The 16,606-nt window shown below is 42.5% G+C and overlaps 3 protein-coding genes across 4 annotated transcripts in view; 1 reads left to right on the forward strand and 2 right to left on the reverse strand.

The window, feature by feature from the left end:
- The first annotated feature begins 7,896 nt into the window (after positions 1-7,896).
- plin2 (perilipin 2) lies at positions 7,897-11,522 on the forward strand. The gene is made up of 8 exons (XM_076725053.1): positions 7,897-7,957; positions 8,207-8,253; positions 8,443-8,638; positions 8,962-9,044; positions 9,408-9,693; positions 10,225-10,403; positions 10,572-10,688; positions 10,810-11,522. Exons 2-8 carry the CDS (start codon positions 8,224-8,226, stop codon positions 11,260-11,262), a joined length of 1,344 nt encoding a protein of 447 aa, XP_076581168.1. The 5' UTR covers positions 7,897-7,957; positions 8,207-8,223; the 3' UTR covers positions 11,263-11,522.
- Positions 11,523-11,762: 240 nt separating this feature from the next.
- Positions 11,763-13,804, reverse strand: cdca9 (cell division cycle associated 9). Its single transcript, XM_076725529.1, has 10 exons — positions 13,633-13,804; positions 13,415-13,546; positions 13,283-13,323; positions 13,140-13,191; positions 12,987-13,054; positions 12,609-12,670; positions 12,446-12,529; positions 12,265-12,346; positions 12,004-12,090; positions 11,763-11,850 (listed from the first exon to the last, which is right to left on the reverse strand). The coding sequence occupies exons 1-10, from the start codon at positions 13,742-13,744 to the stop codon at positions 11,812-11,814; spliced, it is 759 nt and encodes a 252-aa protein (XP_076581644.1). The 5' UTR covers positions 13,745-13,804; the 3' UTR covers positions 11,763-11,811.
- Positions 13,805-14,502: 698 nt separating this feature from the next.
- The window catches only part of dennd4c (DENN/MADD domain containing 4C), a 30,689-nt gene continuing 28,585 nt past the window's right edge, over positions 14,503-16,606 (reverse strand). For both annotated transcript variants that reach the window (XM_076724897.1, XM_076724896.1), the window contains 2 exons: positions 16,501-16,565; positions 14,503-16,392 (listed from right to left, as the gene is read on the reverse strand). In XM_076724897.1, the coding sequence (XP_076581012.1) occupies positions 16,256-16,392; positions 16,501-16,565 (202 nt within the window). In that variant the 3' untranslated portion in view covers positions 14,503-16,255. The remainder of the gene's footprint in view (positions 16,393-16,500; positions 16,566-16,606) is intronic.

The following is a 16,606-nucleotide window of genomic DNA, read 5'->3' on the forward strand; positions in this document are numbered from 1 at the left end:
GTTATATCGCCCGGAGAACAAACAGTCTGGCGTACAACCCCCACATAAAATAACAGTTTGTTATTTTCACACTGTGATTTTTGTCCAAATGAAGTAGCATTCTCATTAGTGAGGTTTAGAGGTGATGGGAGGTGGATTTTGTTACCTTTGGACAAAGCCAAACGAGTGGTTGCTCCTTTTTTCCAGTCTTTATGCTTCGGGTACAGATAGAAGAGTGGTATCAATCTTCTCATCTCACCCTTGGCAGGAAAGCAAGCAAGCAAATAACATAAAGCGCATGAACTCCGCAGAGTGTTGTTGTGGCACCTTGTTATGGCTTCCAGTCCCCTGGCATGCGGTTCACCGCCACTTAGTTGCCTTTCTCATCTGTCCCTGATTGCCTTTATGGCTCTGTGGAATTTGGCACACTATCTGTATGTGTGTGTTTGAGTGTGTGTGTGTCTGCTCATGCTCGAGTCTCCGGAGGAAAAGAAAGCTCTTGCCATTGCTGGGCCACAGTGTCCCGAGAATGCCAGGCTTGCTCAGGGTACAGTAACCTGTCTGTCTGTCAGTGCAGATCTGTTTCAGCTGCAGGCATCGAGTTCCACCAGGCATGTCATGTCCACTGCGTGCTGTCTGAGGGCATCATGCCACAAACCACCAGGCAGAAATGTAGACAGTGGGCACAACACTCTTCACACTGTAGCCAATGATCAGTCAGCTTGTCTGAGAACCCCAAGAGTATAATGTTTTCTTTATTCCTTAAGGGAAGTATCTCATTGCATGCGAATCCTGTCTTACTGCTCAAACCAAACATGCTGCTGGGTGAATATTCATGAATTTCCTTGAACAACTTGAGTTCCACATAAGAAGATTAAGGCAGAAATCCAGGAATTTATGTCATCTAATGACAAGTTCACCTGAGATACAGCGTCTGATGTATCATCAGATTTTCCAATCAAAAATCAAGCAGCTAGTAAAAAAAGCAGCAGAAAATGATACTGTTATGATGTAGATGACGATGTCTAATGTTTCTGAAAATCTGCTGCAGGCAAGTCATTGCCAGAAAAGTTGAAAAATGTTTTTTAGAGTAAAGAGGAATAAATATCACCTGGGATCAGTTTCACTAAGATCCAGCACGTTTTTCACCTTCTGTCTACCTGTTTTTTTTTTGTCATTCTGCCTTTTCACTTTACTGACAAAATTACTGGCATAGCACATACAAAGTAATTGGTCCATTAATCAGGCTGATATCTGGCATTTTGAGATAACACCTGAGCTCAGCTGACTGCAGACGGAGAGCAAATCTACTTAAGCAAGCAGAGACAACGCAGACATTAACATTAGTGTTAAATAAATGTTTATCTAAGTTCAGCAATTGTGTCTCATTCGTTATATATTATAATCAAACAACAACAAGATCCACTGCTCTGCTCTCTAAATATCGGCTTCAGCCATTGAAAAACCTCTATCAGTCGACCACTACACATAATACCTAAAAAATGCTGATACAGCATACTTTAACTAATATTCACAGAGTGTAAGGGGGAAACACATCTATTAAGAGAATATGGTCTTTCAGCTTTTAATTTCAAAGGGTTTAACAGACATTTGACATGTTTCTGTTGCACAATATTGTTTATATAGAAAAACTGAAAAAGTAAGGTGTAGGTCGTAACTCCATTTGACCAAATATGTAGTTACTGCATATGTCTCCTCATCTCATCATCTTTAAATTTTAATGTTCCCTTTGAATCTCATCAGTTCATTCATACTTTAATCAGTCTGGTTCTCCGTGAGGCTTTTGAGGTACACCGATAAACACGTCTGCTCGATATTGTGTCAGCACATCACAATTCATATGACTCATCTCCTTTATTTCCTGGAACATGAAAAAAGCCTAATTGCTGCATGGAGATGACAAGCATTGAGGGTCATGTAATACTCCAGCGCTGCAGGCCCAGACCTCACAGTGAATTCTGCCGCTGCCAGTGTGGCTGCTTCAAATTTCAGCATCTTGTACTGCACTGCAGCCCACTGGCTACCTACAGAGACCACCTGGGCAGAGGTCTGGTTGGGTGCACGTCTTCTGTTGACAACATACATGTGTGAAAGAAAGAGAGACAGGGAAGGAGAGGGAATTGACAGACAGCTTGGCCCGGCTGTCAGCTGCCACTCGGTTCCCATTACGACTTCTCTCATGTCCAAGCCCCATTCGGTCTGTTTCTCCAAACTTCTGCACGCCTCAGGTACTGTTTTGGAGGCCAGCTGAATGTCCATCTGACAGAGAGACTGCAAAGGAAAAGCCCGTAGAGAAAGCAGAAATGAAGCAAGGGCCCATTTCCCACGTTGTTCTTGGCTCCTGTCTGCCCCCGAAGACTTAAGCGAACACTTCCAAAACAAAGAGTTTGTCTGTGTAGGTGCCCAGATAGCCAACCCACGCATATATGCACACTTGCACAAAGACAGAGACACACTCACGCTGGGACATAAAAAATGTTATTCTAATTCCTTCTAAGTGCCTATTTAAGCAGCTGTTTTCTGTAAACACTGGCTCGGACATTTGGATTTAGATCATTCTCAATTATATCATAATTACTAGGACACTGTCTGGTTGTCAGCAACAGCACCCAGAAAATATAGCCGTGAATTGCTGCCCCTTTGCCAGCACAAACAGCCGGCCTGCTAATCCCGGCACGGCTCTGTGAAAACAAAACATGGCGGGGTCATGTGGGACGGTGTCCGACCCACACGAAGGATAGCCTTCTGTGGTCATTTTCTCACCTCCCATCTGACCCAAGTATGCGCTCATTGACAGGCTTAGCAATTAAATCTGCGCCTCTCAGGTCGACCACTGGAGTGTCTCTCCAACGATGAGACTTTTTACGTCCTTCTTGAGAAAATCATTACTGAAAATCATCATCATCAAGGTGGAAGTGGCAGGGGGTCAGGGTGTGGTCCTGCAGGAACATGGAGAATCTCATTTTCAAAGCAAGACTGCTCACACACTGACCTTTTCTCACACTTTTCACCTTGTATAGTTGTTGCCTCATTTTCTGTCTTGATCCTCTCAGTGGGACACGTGGACGGTTAACTTGACCGTCTTAGTTAATGAACCAGATTCATTATTTGAGGATTACATCTGACAGGTGCACAGAGCCCTGCTTAACAAGACCCTGGTCTTGTCTGTATTGTAGCTATAAATCTGAGGTTGCTGCCCTGCTACACACACATTGTCTGCGCAGGTCTGTTGCTTATTAAGGGCTGAAGTAATGGTTATTTCTAGAGGGAAGGCATCTTGTTAAAATGTAATTCATTTCTGCATGCACGACCTCTCTGGTTCCAGGGTTGGGTTGAAGCTGGGAAGAATAATAGTGCCAAATTTAGCAGCAGGGCTACAAAACATTTTGTAGCTATTTTGGTCCCAGATGTTGAAATTCTGGTGTAAATTCCCACTGACAACAAGAACACAGCCAATATTTAGTCCACCCCTACTTGATCAAAATGACAGCCAGACATTTCCTCATGATGGTAGCGCTATCCATTTCATGTCCTTTTTCTACATTGGTCCAGTAATATCTCCAATAATTAGATTGTATCGTGTTTTTCCAGTGCTGTATTTGCGATTGTGCTAATGCAATAAACGGTTTAATTCTAAACAGAGCCAAAAGGTGCATTCTTTAGCCTGACTCAGCACATGCAGAGATGAAGGTAATGGGTGCCTTTGAGCAAACAGCTGCAATCGTGACTGCAATGTGTGCAAAAACATCACTTATATGAATGAAGATTTGCACTAACATTTATCTGAATCTGACCTCAAGTTTTATATATATATATTTAAATTTGTCCTATCATACAATTGTAATGCAAGTTACATTCCAGAAATCTTGAGAGCTTTAAGGTCATTTAGAGAAGTTTGACTCAAAGTTATTCATAATCCCACTGTATTGACAGAATCCACTGTGCAGGTTTGATGGACAGTCCAGCAGACCCGTGGTCGACGCTCTGGCTGTACTGTCTGACAGCAGATGTCTTACAGGCCGCAGCAGCGTTTGAGGGTCGAGTTAACCAAAGCGCACCGCCGCTCTAAAGACATGTCACTTTCTTTCTCCTCTGCTCTAAAGCCACATCTCTGCCTCTTTTCCTCATGATCTAAAGAGCATGAAAGGACAGCCACTCTCCCGCTGTCCTTTCTCTTTCTGTCTGCGCTCTTTCTTCACACAGCGCCTCTGACTGTGTGTGATCCGGAGGTGTGACACTTTCCCAGTAGCCTGCAGGTATCTGTTACCCAGCCAGGAGCCTTGGCACGCTGCCCACACCCATACCTGTCTCAGAGGGCACAATAGAGGGATGCTGTGTGAGGGTCCCCTCTCCGGACCTGCCAGCCTCTGTAACCCCTGCTGCCACCTGTGCATCAGCAGACCCCTCGGGGAACAGGAGGGCAGGGCCTCCACGGCTGATCTTTGATTTCATCTTGACTGCAGAATGAGAGAAGCAGTCAAGACTGGGCTCAGATCATTACCGCCACTGTGTTATGAACTGTGCACATTTGTCTTTAAAGGACGGACTTACTCTCTCATCTAATTGTGTACTAATTCTGTTTCCCGTGTCCTAAATCTCATTTGCATGTCTCTGTCTTACATATCAATGCTCTTTTGGATGATTGTCTCTGTATTGCTTCACTGAAACCAGTGCATTCCTGATTGTGCATGATCATCCTTCCCAAATACATTTTGTATCTACTTTTTAAAAATATCTTAATATTTTCATGTTGTTCTGTAACTAAACAGCAGATAAATAACTAAATTATGTAAGGTGTGTGTAATCAGAGTTCGTTTTCCTGAAATTATTCTGAGCGCCCTGTTTGACATGCTTCATATTTAGTGCATGATATGGCCACAGTTGTTGACTTGAAAATCACATATTACAACCGTAGCAGGGAAACATTTGGAGAAGACCCAGGTCGCGATGCCACATGGCTGTGATGAGTAAGAACTTTGTCTACTTTGGTGTCATCTAGTGGCCTACATCTGTAAATACTAGGAAGAATGCTCATAAAGTATAAATAGGCTGGTTTGACTGGTTTGGCCAACAGATAACAGTGAGAAATATACTGCATTGGATTTGCTTGAATTATTCAATAGAATTAGTTTCAAAAGGCTTCAAGTCAGTTGTACTTAACCAGGCCCTTGAATTTGAATAAAATGGCTCCTGCTAATGGTCAATATCTTCTCAATGATGAAGAATGAGGGGAAAACTACCGCTCGAATGCAATCCAACAGCTCAGTTAAACAGATGGATTTAAATCTGAATAAATTACGACTTTCACTTTCTGTTTTCATTTAAAGGGAGTAGCAGCATATTCATTTCCAGTTACACATCATTCAGTTACTTGGCATCCAAAACAGTCTGTGATTGCATAAAAAAAATAAAGAATCAATTCCAGCGTTTAGTCCTTCTATTGTGAAATGATCTTTCCAGAGAGCAGAAACAATGTTTGACTCAAAGTGCAGTGTAGCCTGGGGGGTTTGGATGTTTTAGCTTTATCTGATAGGAGGCAAGATTTTCGGCTTTAGAGAGTCAAGTTAGGACACTGAACCAAAATGACCCTGACTGTGTCGCTGTATTTAGAAAAAGTGGCTAACTAGAGCTCTAAAACGTAGTGTTTTGATTTAACTCTGCTCAAAAAGTTTATGATATAAGATATTCTTTTTAATAGGTTTGTTATGGTGAAATCAAATTCTATAAATTTATATACGAAATTATCTTTTTTTCCCCCATAAACTCTTATTTCTGAACAGTCCACGCATCAGAATCCAAGTGCTCCGACTAAAGTGACAGTTATACTATAACCAGCACATTGAACATGTCATCACTGAAACTCACGTTTTTGCACATAGACAGCATTGTGGTCATGCTCCAGCTTGGACCTCAAAACACAACATTTTCCCATTTCCATATTCAAAACATATTTGACCTGACCATAATCCTTTATGCTCATAATTAGCCCTATTATAGATTGAAGCATGTAATCCAGATGAGTCATAATTCCTGATCAACCGGTTGTACTTTGCTTGCCACCAAGTCACAGAAAGGCTGACAAAGGCAATTAAAAGAATATGACGTGGAGAGTGAAATATGAGCCGATCAATGTCCATTATGTCAATGTTATATCTGCGTGTGGAGGAAGGCCTATATGCTGTATATTACAGTGGATTGTCTCTTAGTTAATTATATTGCTCTCAAATAATTCAGAACTCACTTAAAAATCATTTCATGGACTTTCTTCAGGCACAATCTTATTAAAGATCATAATCTGTGGTTTACTGCAGCCAACATTTTCATATGGGGTCTATTTGAGTCGTACAAGAGCTGATAAATGGGCCCCAAGGGGTTCATCTACAGAATCCAGGACCCCAATGTGTTGGCCAAGTGGAGGATCTGAACTAAGCCCACGTTTCCTCATATGGCTTCCAAATGTGTGGCATCAAAGAAACCACATTAACACTTCATTTACATTTTTAATAACATATAAAAATTCTTCACAGAAATGACACATAGAAGAAATATTGAAGTGCTCTCAAATTAGGAACAGAGTCACACATGTGGCTCTGAGGAGCTACTGGCAAACACAGACCTGTTCATCTACGGCTAAACCGCTGACGTATGGCACAAGTCGGGCCATTGGATTAAGTCATAAGAAATGCATTGAGCGAGGTGTTAGGTTGGTCGGATTTCTTGCATTCATTTGAAAATATCACCTAATGGTTCTCATAAATAGCATGAGAGCAAGTATACAGCTACACTGGCTTCTTTCCACGGTGAGCAAATACTCTGACAGCGAATTAAAATGAACTGGACTGAGTTTTGTGTTCAAAACTGCAGCAGATGATCAAAAACAGAGTCCATAAACTAAGAACTTTTAAAGTCATTAGATTGAGTGCATTATGTGATATGTATGGTATGTACATTATCTTCACACATACACAGTTTGCCTGTGTGTATGTAGCCGCATAGAAAATATCTTATTTTTGCCAACAACAGCCTCAAAAACTATTATCCAGAACACAATATTTTGCCCTTTTAGCACAAAATACAGAACTTAGTGGTCATGGTTATTATGATTTGAAATTCCCAAGCAAAAAATATACAGAGGGCTGAGGTTTGCATTTCTTGTATTTGTATCCTGCAGAAAAATATCATCAAGTGCCTGTTTGAGTATATATAGTCATTTTGATGCCTTGATTTCCTCACACCATAACACTATAAGACACTCAAGGTGGCCAACAAAGACAAATAATCGATCTATGATTGTTCATCATCATCATCATCATCATCATGTCCTGTGTACTCTAAACTGATTTTAAACAAATAAAGCAGACAATTATCTTGCCCCCCCCCCCCTTTTTTTTAGAAGGGCTAAAATATAGATATGTACATAAACATCGCTTTAAAACCTGTATTACTGTATCTCACTTGTGTTTATATGTTGCACTGCTCTCATACAAATAAAACACCCTTCCACATGTGTTCTCCAGTGTATTGTACTGTAGAGAGAGTCGGAAGAAAGCAGGACAAGTAGGGTCCCCCTATAGGTCAGTTTGGCCATTTGTGCACTTCTATTGATAATTTGACAGCTGTAGTTAACGTACAACTTCTTTTTCCAATGTATACAGCCTACTTGAGCAGACGCCCTGAGGGCATGGAAGTCCTTAAAAAGAATATTTTGACCAAAAACCGGCTTATGAAATGTTAAGAAATCAGACTGCTGTTAATGTGTCATCGTTTGTCCTTCGGACGGCTGATTTCACAGGAATTCCCCGACTTTACTTTTACCTCTTTTACCTTTGCCCCAGAAACATCGCGTCATCCTGCTGCGCCACATCTCGCGATAATTACGGCGTATAAATGTAACTGCTGTCGCCGCTCAGTAGTATCAGTCAGCTCACTTCCTACTTGGACAGCTTTCTAACTATCGGTGAGTTTTTACTTTTACCTCTTTAAAAGCTGCTTTTTAAACTGCGTGACAACTATAGCTCAGATGTCTTTGACGCAAATGTAGCCTACAGCTAATTTTAGCCCTTATCATTATTAGTGTCAGGGCAGACTACTGTAATACGAAAGTAATAGACCTTTATGTAAGTCCTCCGGTTGGTTTCTTGAGGAAAAGCCGACATATTTAGCTCTTTTGGACAGAGACTTTACACGTTTTGTCCTCTCTCCACAGGTTGTGTTTCAGCAGACATGGCAGCAGCTGACGTTGTCTCCAACCAGGTGAGTTTGCCTAAAAGATTTTGTGAAGACAGCTGTAATGAATGTGAAACAGGCAGTGGTGCGTGTTAGAGAAGAAACGACACTAGAAAGTGCTTTAAATGTCAAAACTATGTATCATTGTCCAGCTTCTCTATTATAAACTGTGAAAATAAGTATTTTAAGCCGTTTTCTGTTTTTATTTGCGAGCAGAATGTGGTGAACAGGGTGACCAGCCTTCCTCTGGTGAGCTCCACCTATGACCTGGTGTCCAGCATGTACACCAACACCAAGGACACCCACCCCTACATCAAGACGGTGTGTGAGGTCGCCGAACAAGGAGTCAGGAACATCAGCTCTGTGGTCTTCACCACTGCTTCACCCATCATCGACAAGCTGGAACCTCAGAGTAAGCGTCCTTCAGTCTCTTATTTCTTGAGATAACGTGCTGAATCCGCCTGCAGACATGCCTTCAAAAGGATGTCAACACGAAGTCCAGTCAACTGAATCTGTGAGGATAAGTACGTGCTGACCAGCTGGGTCACAGAGCTAGAAACAGGAAGTTCATGTCGGGATGTTTACTCATCTTGATCTTTCACCCAGTTTCTGTTTTGGCATCATCTCCCTGATTTGAAAGACTTCCCTTTCAAGTATTTTCAGAGTCTATTAATGGCATCTTAGTTCCAGCTTGCCTTGTCTTTTCTAATTTGCTTACTTTTTTGTTGCCTGCAGTTGCCATTGCAAATGACCTGGCCTGTAAAGGTTTGGACAGGATTGAGAAAACCTTGCCCATTCTGCACCAGCCGTCTGAGCAGGTATGTTCTGGATTAGTGACTAATGGCACAATCACATTCTGCTGAAGGTCAGCGCAGTTGTGCGTAAAAGCTAAATTACACAATATCGTAACGGTTTTCTGACTCATTAAGGTACAAGGTTCATTTATTTATCATTGCACAAAGCAGGGTTGTATAAGGAAATGGTAGCTGTAGTCCCTTGATGCCACTTAGAAAATAAAAATTGTATAAATGGATGAAGAATTAGTGTCTCCTCAACTGAGGAGCAGAGGAAAGAAATTGCTCTATAGTCTGGTGGTACAGCCATAGATATTTATATATCACTTGCCAGACGGCAGCACTACTTTGCCGTAATCATTTAAAAATGTCTTTCTCCCTGCCCAGATTGTTACCAGTGCCAAGGATGCGGTAGCCACCGCTAAAGTTGCTGTGACGGGCACAGTGTCCGGTGCTAAAGACACAGTCTCGGACACTCTGACCAGCGCCGTGGAGAAGACTCGTGGAGCGGTGCAGGACAGGGTGGAGAAGACCAGGGCTGTTGTCAGTGTGGGTGTCAGCACAGTGCTGGAGAGCAGAGTGGCCCAGCTGGTCAGCAGCGGCGTGGACACGGCCCTCAGCACCTCAGAGAGTCTGGTGGAGCAGTACCTGCCTCTGACGGAGGAAGAGCTGGGTGAGTGGATTTGTCTTCCCTGATTGGTAGATTTAAATTTATAGAAATAAAAAAAGATTATTTAAAAATGTACATTTTTGGTTGCTGTTTTGGCTTCAAATGTTGTAAAATTAAAATGCAAATAGGACGGGCTGGTGAGATTAAGGTTGTTGTTCTGCAACAAGCTGTGTCAAAGGTTAGTTATTAACAGGCAGCTGAAGCATGTTGTTGACGATGGATTCGGTCCAGTTCCCAGGAAAACTGGGTTTATCGGATTATGTTCTTCTGAGAATGAAAATTTATATTGGCCAGTTTTTCTCCATCATTAAAGAGGTCATTGTTCAGAGTGAACTGCCGCGTGCAGAGGTTTATAACAAACTTGTACGTTGTTAGTTTAAATGGGTCTCTTTTCAGGGATTGACGGGTGAATAACGACATTCTTCACAGCTTTTTTCAAGCCTCCAGCTCCTTCAGCAATGGATCAGACATCTTAGACAGACCTCAGAGTAATCATATGTTGTTTGTTCACGTCCACCTCTCACTTTGTGACAGAGCTGGAGGCAAAGACTGTGAGAGGCTTTGGAGAGAAGGAGCCGAGCTACTACGTCCGCCTGGGTTCCCTCTCCACCAAGCTGCGAAAGCGGGCGTACACCAGGGCCGTGGCCAGAATCCAAGACGCCAAGCAGCGAAGCAAGGAATTCATCTCTGAGCTGAACTCTACTGTTGACCTGGTGGGTCCCTGACACTGTCCTTAACATGAAATGTCGACAAAATTCAGCTGCTTATGAGTAATATTAGAAATTAGTTCCATATTCATTAAAAGTCTGCTCTGAATTGGATTATAAAAACACATCATTTCTTTTACTGCTTGTGAACAAATGTCTGAAATGTTTTTGTAGATTGAATACGGCAGAAAGAATATTGACGGGGCCAACCAGATGGTCAATGACAAGCTGGGCTCCCTGGTGGTGTGGAAGTCCAATGGTTCAAACCAGCAGAACGGTCACGAGGCCGAGGTAAGAAAGTGAACACAAACACGCGATGAGATGACACACTCAGCGTGTCAAGGTGCAGAAGTTCAACACACAATGTGGAGTTATCTCAGGTTATTAACATGTGCTCATCCGCTCCACTCAGGTGATTGAGTCTCGCACTCTGGCCCTGGCTCGTTCCCTCACCCAGCAGCTCCAGACCACCTGCCTGGTCCTCGTCTCCAGCCTGCAGGGCCTCCCCAACCACATCCAGCAGGAGGCAGCCTCCATCAGCCGCTCTGCCACACAGATCTACACCAGTTTCAGCAACGCTAACAGGCTGGGGGACCTGTCCGACAGCGTGCTGACCAGCAGCAGAGTCCACCTGGGCAGAATTAAGGACTCCCTGGATGACGTCATGGACTATGTGGTCAACAACACGCCGCTCAACTGGCTGGTCGGCCCCTTCTACTCCCACACGGCCACACAGCCAAGTCGCGCATTGCCTTCTGCTGCCAGCAGCGCAGGAGCCTCCTCCTCCAGCGCTCCCTCCACCCAGCCACATCGAGAGAAGCCCATGGAAGTGGAGATGGAGTCACTACATTCAGAGCAGCACTAGAGATCAGCTTTATGTTCTGAGTTTAAGTCATACATTCGGCAAATATTTGACTTTTTTTAAACAATATTGAATGCATTAGAATGTAAAACTAATCTTTTATATAGTTTTATTTCAAACATTTTATATTGTAAATGATTCATTTTTATCATATCACCTAAAATGTGATATTTGCCAATTCTGTGCCCAATTTTATAATAGAGACATTTGTTGACAAAATGTAATCCTGTGCTTATTTCTACATAAACTTCACTGGAATCATATTTGGATTCACTGGGTCTTTTTTCCACCAGATAAAAATCTGAATTAGCTTTTGTTTCTTCTGCTTCACAGCTTCAACTGCTTTGAGTCAATGTGATGGGCATGTAATTTTCCCTTTTACAGAGAAGACTGCAAGAACACTGACAATCATTTAGGATAATACAAATAAGCTTTATTATACATTTGTCTGTAAGACAACCAAAGCACAACTAACACATCTCAAAAGTATTCAACTAAAAAATGTCATGATGTAAAAATGGTTTAAAACTCCTGCTCGCAGTGGATCTTTGCTCATCGCTGGCAGTGCCTCGACACACACTCCATCAGGCTCTGAAAATCCAGTTTGCACATAATGATTACCGGTCGGTACAGAGGCATTTTTCAGATGTTTGAAAATATATTTCAAAAAGGCTTTTTGTCCTTTGTTCTGAAAATGACATCAACACTCATAAGTCACATGTAAAGAAGTGAACTTTGTATTACCGTGAGCGTTTGCACCTGGTACCACGCCACGTCGTCCAGCAAGTCAAAGTCAATCTGATCCTTGTTCTCTTCAGAGAAGCTGACCGTCTGGGAAGGAACAACACAAACGGTGGCTGTTAGTGTGAACAGTTCAGAGTCAAGGACGACCCGATTTCCAAACAGCATTAAGTTAAAGATGACACATTTTCTTTCATATTTCAAGTGAGATAACTTTCTTATTTCCATCAGGTACCAGGTGAGGAGGACAAAGACCATGAGTACCTGTCCCCGTGCTGTGGTCACAGTGACGTGTGCAGCAGAGCCTGCCATCGAACAGTGCAGGTTCCCGGTAGAGACGACAGACCTGATACAGCACAAGATTCACAAGTCAGTTCAGTTCATTTACAGCTGGTAAATATATATATGTGTGTTTATTTTACTTAAATCCAGACTACAGACAGACCTGAGTTTAGGTTTGGTCGGTCCAGTGTGGTCGCTGGGCTTTACCGAGCGGCTCTGGATTCTTTTGGAGGTGACAGAGGAGCCCCTGTGGAAAATGAGTGCAACATCAAGGTCTCCATACCCACTCGCTAAACAAACATGAGTACTTTGACCTCCAGTCTTACCTGATATTTCCAGTGCTGTTACTACCAACTAATGTTCTGGTCCTTTTTGTCCCCTTTCCTCCCTAAAAAAGGAGAAGAATCATCCTCTACTTTCACAATTGGTACATATACATATCCTCTGATAATATACAGTACTGTCATTATTTCTCCAATCTACATACACTACTACTGCCCACATGACACCTAATTCATGTCTGTCCTGTTGCTAAACCCTTCCCCTCTGCCCCTTTCTCTCAAAGGGGATCTGAGTTGAACTGATGTTTAATATTAAATCACACTTGCAAGCTTTATTTTTTTCTTATTTTAAATTGTTCATGGTCCAGGTGAAAAGCAGTTATCGCCCTCATGTGTACGAACATCAGCTGCTCCCTTGCTTACCTTTGCGGTCTTGGAGGGGCAGGTCTCGGGTGGGGTGGCCTGACCCGGTGTACAATCAGTCGATTTCACTTTCAAAATAAAAGCACAGAAGATGACCTTTCATGCTTGACTTGAACCTGTTGGTTCCGCCTTGGTCTGACAAAGTCTCCTCACCTCTTTTACTGCGTACCCTCCTCAGGGGCTGGCGCATCTCAAGCGACTCATTCTGCAAAAAAAAAGTTATTGTTATGGCTGTTATAAAAACCCCACACACATCTTTAGACGGCAGCGACTTGAAAACAACTGACTCATCTCACCTTCATGGCGATTGACACCTCACTTGCTGAGCTTTCCTCCTCTAAACACAGATGACAGACAGGTGATATGTGAGCGGGTCCCAGAAAAACAAACGAGTAAAGTTCTTAATTTATCAATGAGGGGGGGCTCACCGTTTATTAAATGCCCTATTAGTGTGCTTTGGAGAGATGGGGGCATCTTCATCAGTTCCACTTTGAAGACTTTGTCTATAGTTGCCAACATGTTCTCCATTTTGGCCTCGAGCTCGTTCATACGCTCTTGTGCTAAAAAAAAAGGAGGGAATTTTCGTCGTTTTTAGGACAAAAGAGGACCTAAAACCCGATATTTTGACCCTCAGCTACTTTCAAACCTTCTTTCTCAAACTGCTGAATGAAGAGAGCCAGTCTGCTCTGTCGCATCTCCCGGCTCAGCTGCTCTTTATTCTGGGCAGCTCCGGCGTTTCTCCTCCGCTTCACCGGCATTTTGCTGTCCAGCGCTCTGGAGGTTCAGTCCGGGTGGAAAACAGCTCCGCGGCCCCATCAACACACACCTGCGACCGAATAACATTTGATTAAGGTATTCATGCGCCGGAAAGACACTCGTGAGGTCACCTGAGAGGTCTATTTCCTACGGAGCCCCTCTAGGGTCAGGGCGAGATTTATAAATTTTTTTTTTTTTTTTTTTTTTTTTTTTGCGTTACTTTGTAATAAGTTTTGCACTCTCTTGCAAGTACGGCGAGGTAGGCAAAAAAATAAATAAATTCTCGCTGTGACCCTAGAGGGGTTCCGTATATTAAAGAGGAAATATGTGATTTTAAATAAATTTATAAAAATACAATAAACATATTGAAAAGTACATTATTACTCCTTTAAAAAAGTTCGATTTTAATATGCTATAAAAATATTTCACAACCACCAAAGCTTCCGTTCTGGCTGCCAACTTTTTTTTTTTTTTTTTTTTTTTGAAGTGGTCGGGTACTACCACTTCTTGGATGGTTAAAACGCATTCATGGGGGCCAGTAGATGAGGTAGTTTTTTTCACCATGTGTCCACAGTTTGGCAGAGACTACAGTGCAGAAAGACATCGAGGACTACTTACAAATAACAGACACCAGCCTCCAGACAGAAGAGAACATAATTATGTAAAATTACATGATTGTGCATCTTCTCACAGATGTCACTGAATACAAACTCATCAATGGGAGGGGAGGGAGACAAAAAATGGACACAATTCACTTGCCATCAGTTCACAAACTGGTTTATTGCAGCGCACTTAAGTGTAGACATTCAGTTCCTTTCCACAGGACGGTAAAGATCACTTAATCTATTGTTAAAGAACAGTCTCTTCTGTACATCCTCTGCCATAAGAAGGTCAAATTTACAAAGTCAGTACAGGGTGGAAAAAGACAGATTAAAAGGGAACGAGGGGGACTGTTAGTCGTAAAAATGCTAAGGTACTACGCTGTCTGCAATCCAAATTTCAACAATACAAAAATAAATAATCGAGAATTTTTTTTTTTTTTTCGGAGAAAAACTACTGTATGTTGCTAATATTTTGAGGTGGACTCATCTCATCCTCGCCCTGGGTTAAGGTCAGGGTTCAATCTATACGCAGTGCAAATTCAACATTTCACAATATTATCGTTTCTGTACAAGTCACTCTCTCAAGTCTACAATAAGTCCATCTACGCATTCACATCAGCACTGTGCTTTTATTCTGTCTGTTTCAGCATTTAGTGGAATGTCATGTTGGAAAATGAACACAGTATCAGCAGTACTGAAGAAGCCCTTTGCAGTATAAAGCTCTAATTGCTACAAATATCATCCAAAACTACTGTGTGTAAACCATAAAAGTAACCTTGTCTGCAAAGAGTATACCCGATTAAAAAAAATGCTAGAGTAAGGAACAGCCCCAGTACATGTAAGTTACAGTTCTAATTTAACTTTGCAATAAGGCATATTAGCTGAACACAGTATGCTACTGTTAAAAAAACGCAGATATTAAAAACACAAGTTGGTCACTGAGGCGCCACACCGAGCCGTCTTTCCCTGCATGAGAACATGTGTCTTGTTTTAATGTGTAGCAATCAGTAGTGTGGCATGTCTGTTCACGTCAGACTGATCGATTTTTTTATGATCTCTCCGTCTAATGGGGTTGGCGTTAATCACGAGTGTCGCTGCAGAGATCAGTGATACTTCTTTAAGACCTGTTTCGATTGCTGGGCATCTGGAATGTTGCAGAGTCACTTTTAGTGATTGGTAGTTAGTGATTGTCCTCAGTCCTCTCCCACTGACATGTGTGCTTCCAACGCATATTTACACAGAGAGCCTCACTTTGAACCTGTACAATGAAACGAACTTGAATATTCATTAAGACTTGGGTCACACAAACAGTCAAGGCGTCGAGACTTGTTGCCTCCAAAAAAACAAAAAAACAAAACGTAGGCAACCCTGGTTTCAGACCCCCCAAAGCAAGTACAAAAAGACAGGTGGACTCGAGTTACTGCTTTTTTTTCACAGTCTCAAACAACTCAAACTGATCTAATCTGCAGATAGTTAGGACAGATTGAAGCCAAATGGGCAAAAGGCTGTGAGACAGGAACTGACTGCATGATTACACGCACACATACACACACAAACACAGATATGTCTACACCATAGGGGCAGTCAATACATTCTGTACAGTGATTCATCATTCTATACACCATCTGTGAAGAAACACACAAGTCCCAAAGGATTCACTGCAGCTTTCCAAGCAATTTACAGAAACAGTCCCACCTGTAAGTAGCTGCTTGCAAAGCCCATGAATAGGTTGTAAAAAAGCCAACAATAGGCATCCTCCAAGACAAGGAGAAAAAGTAGTACCATGTTTGAGCGACTGGAGGTGTTTGAATACAACTTTTTTTCCTCACACTCCAGCCCGCCACCTATCCGTCCCTCTTCCTGTTGCACTTGGCCAGTCGGATTTTTCATCTTTGCTGCAGGTCTTGGTGGTCAGATGATGGGGGCCCCAAAGCGTTTAAGGCACCACTGGATGCTGGGGCTGGGCGGTCGATCAATGCGGTGCAAAGATTTGAGCTGCTCAGCGCTCAGTTGGTCGTAAGCCAGGCGGTACTCCCTGTCGAAGGCCTCTGCAGACAGACAGAAAGGGGTCATCAAAATGACGTGATGTAACAGCAGACTTCAGACTCAGGCGAAATATATTTATCTCTTCACTTCACTTTGACCCATTTACTCACCTACGTCGATGTTCTCCCTCCCCAAGGCCACCAGTGAGAGGAACAAGATTTCTCTGTAGATACTCCTAAGAAACAGGACACAGACACGAGACATAAGAGGTGTTTT

The sequence above is a fragment of the Chaetodon auriga genome, chromosome 24 (genome assembly GCF_051107435.1).
Source record: "Chaetodon auriga isolate fChaAug3 chromosome 24, fChaAug3.hap1, whole genome shotgun sequence".
NCBI classification, from domain to species: Eukaryota; Metazoa; Chordata; class Actinopteri; order Chaetodontiformes; family Chaetodontidae; genus Chaetodon; species Chaetodon auriga.

Coding starts and splice junctions, on each gene's coding strand:
- plin2 (XM_076725053.1), top strand. CDS start 8,224: ATGGCAGCAGCTGACGTTGTCTCCAACCAG. Junction 8,639..8,961: donor CGACAAGCTGGAACCTCAGA/GTAAGCGTCCTT, acceptor TGTTGCCTGCAG/TTGCCATTGCAAATGACCTG. Junction 9,045..9,407: donor TGCACCAGCCGTCTGAGCAG/GTATGTTCTGGA, acceptor CTCCCTGCCCAG/ATTGTTACCAGTGCCAAGGA.
- cdca9 (XM_076725529.1), bottom strand. CDS start 13,744: ATGCCGGTGAAGCGGAGGAGAAACGCCGGAGCTGCCCAGAATAAAGAG. Junction 12,091..12,264: donor TGACCACAGCACGGGGACAG/GTACTCATGGTC, acceptor GTTCCTTCCCAG/ACGGTCAGCTTCTCTGAAGA. Junction 11,851..12,003: donor ACCAGGTGCAAACGCTCACG/GTAATACAAAGT, acceptor CTGGATTTTCAG/AGCCTGATGGAGTGTGTGTC.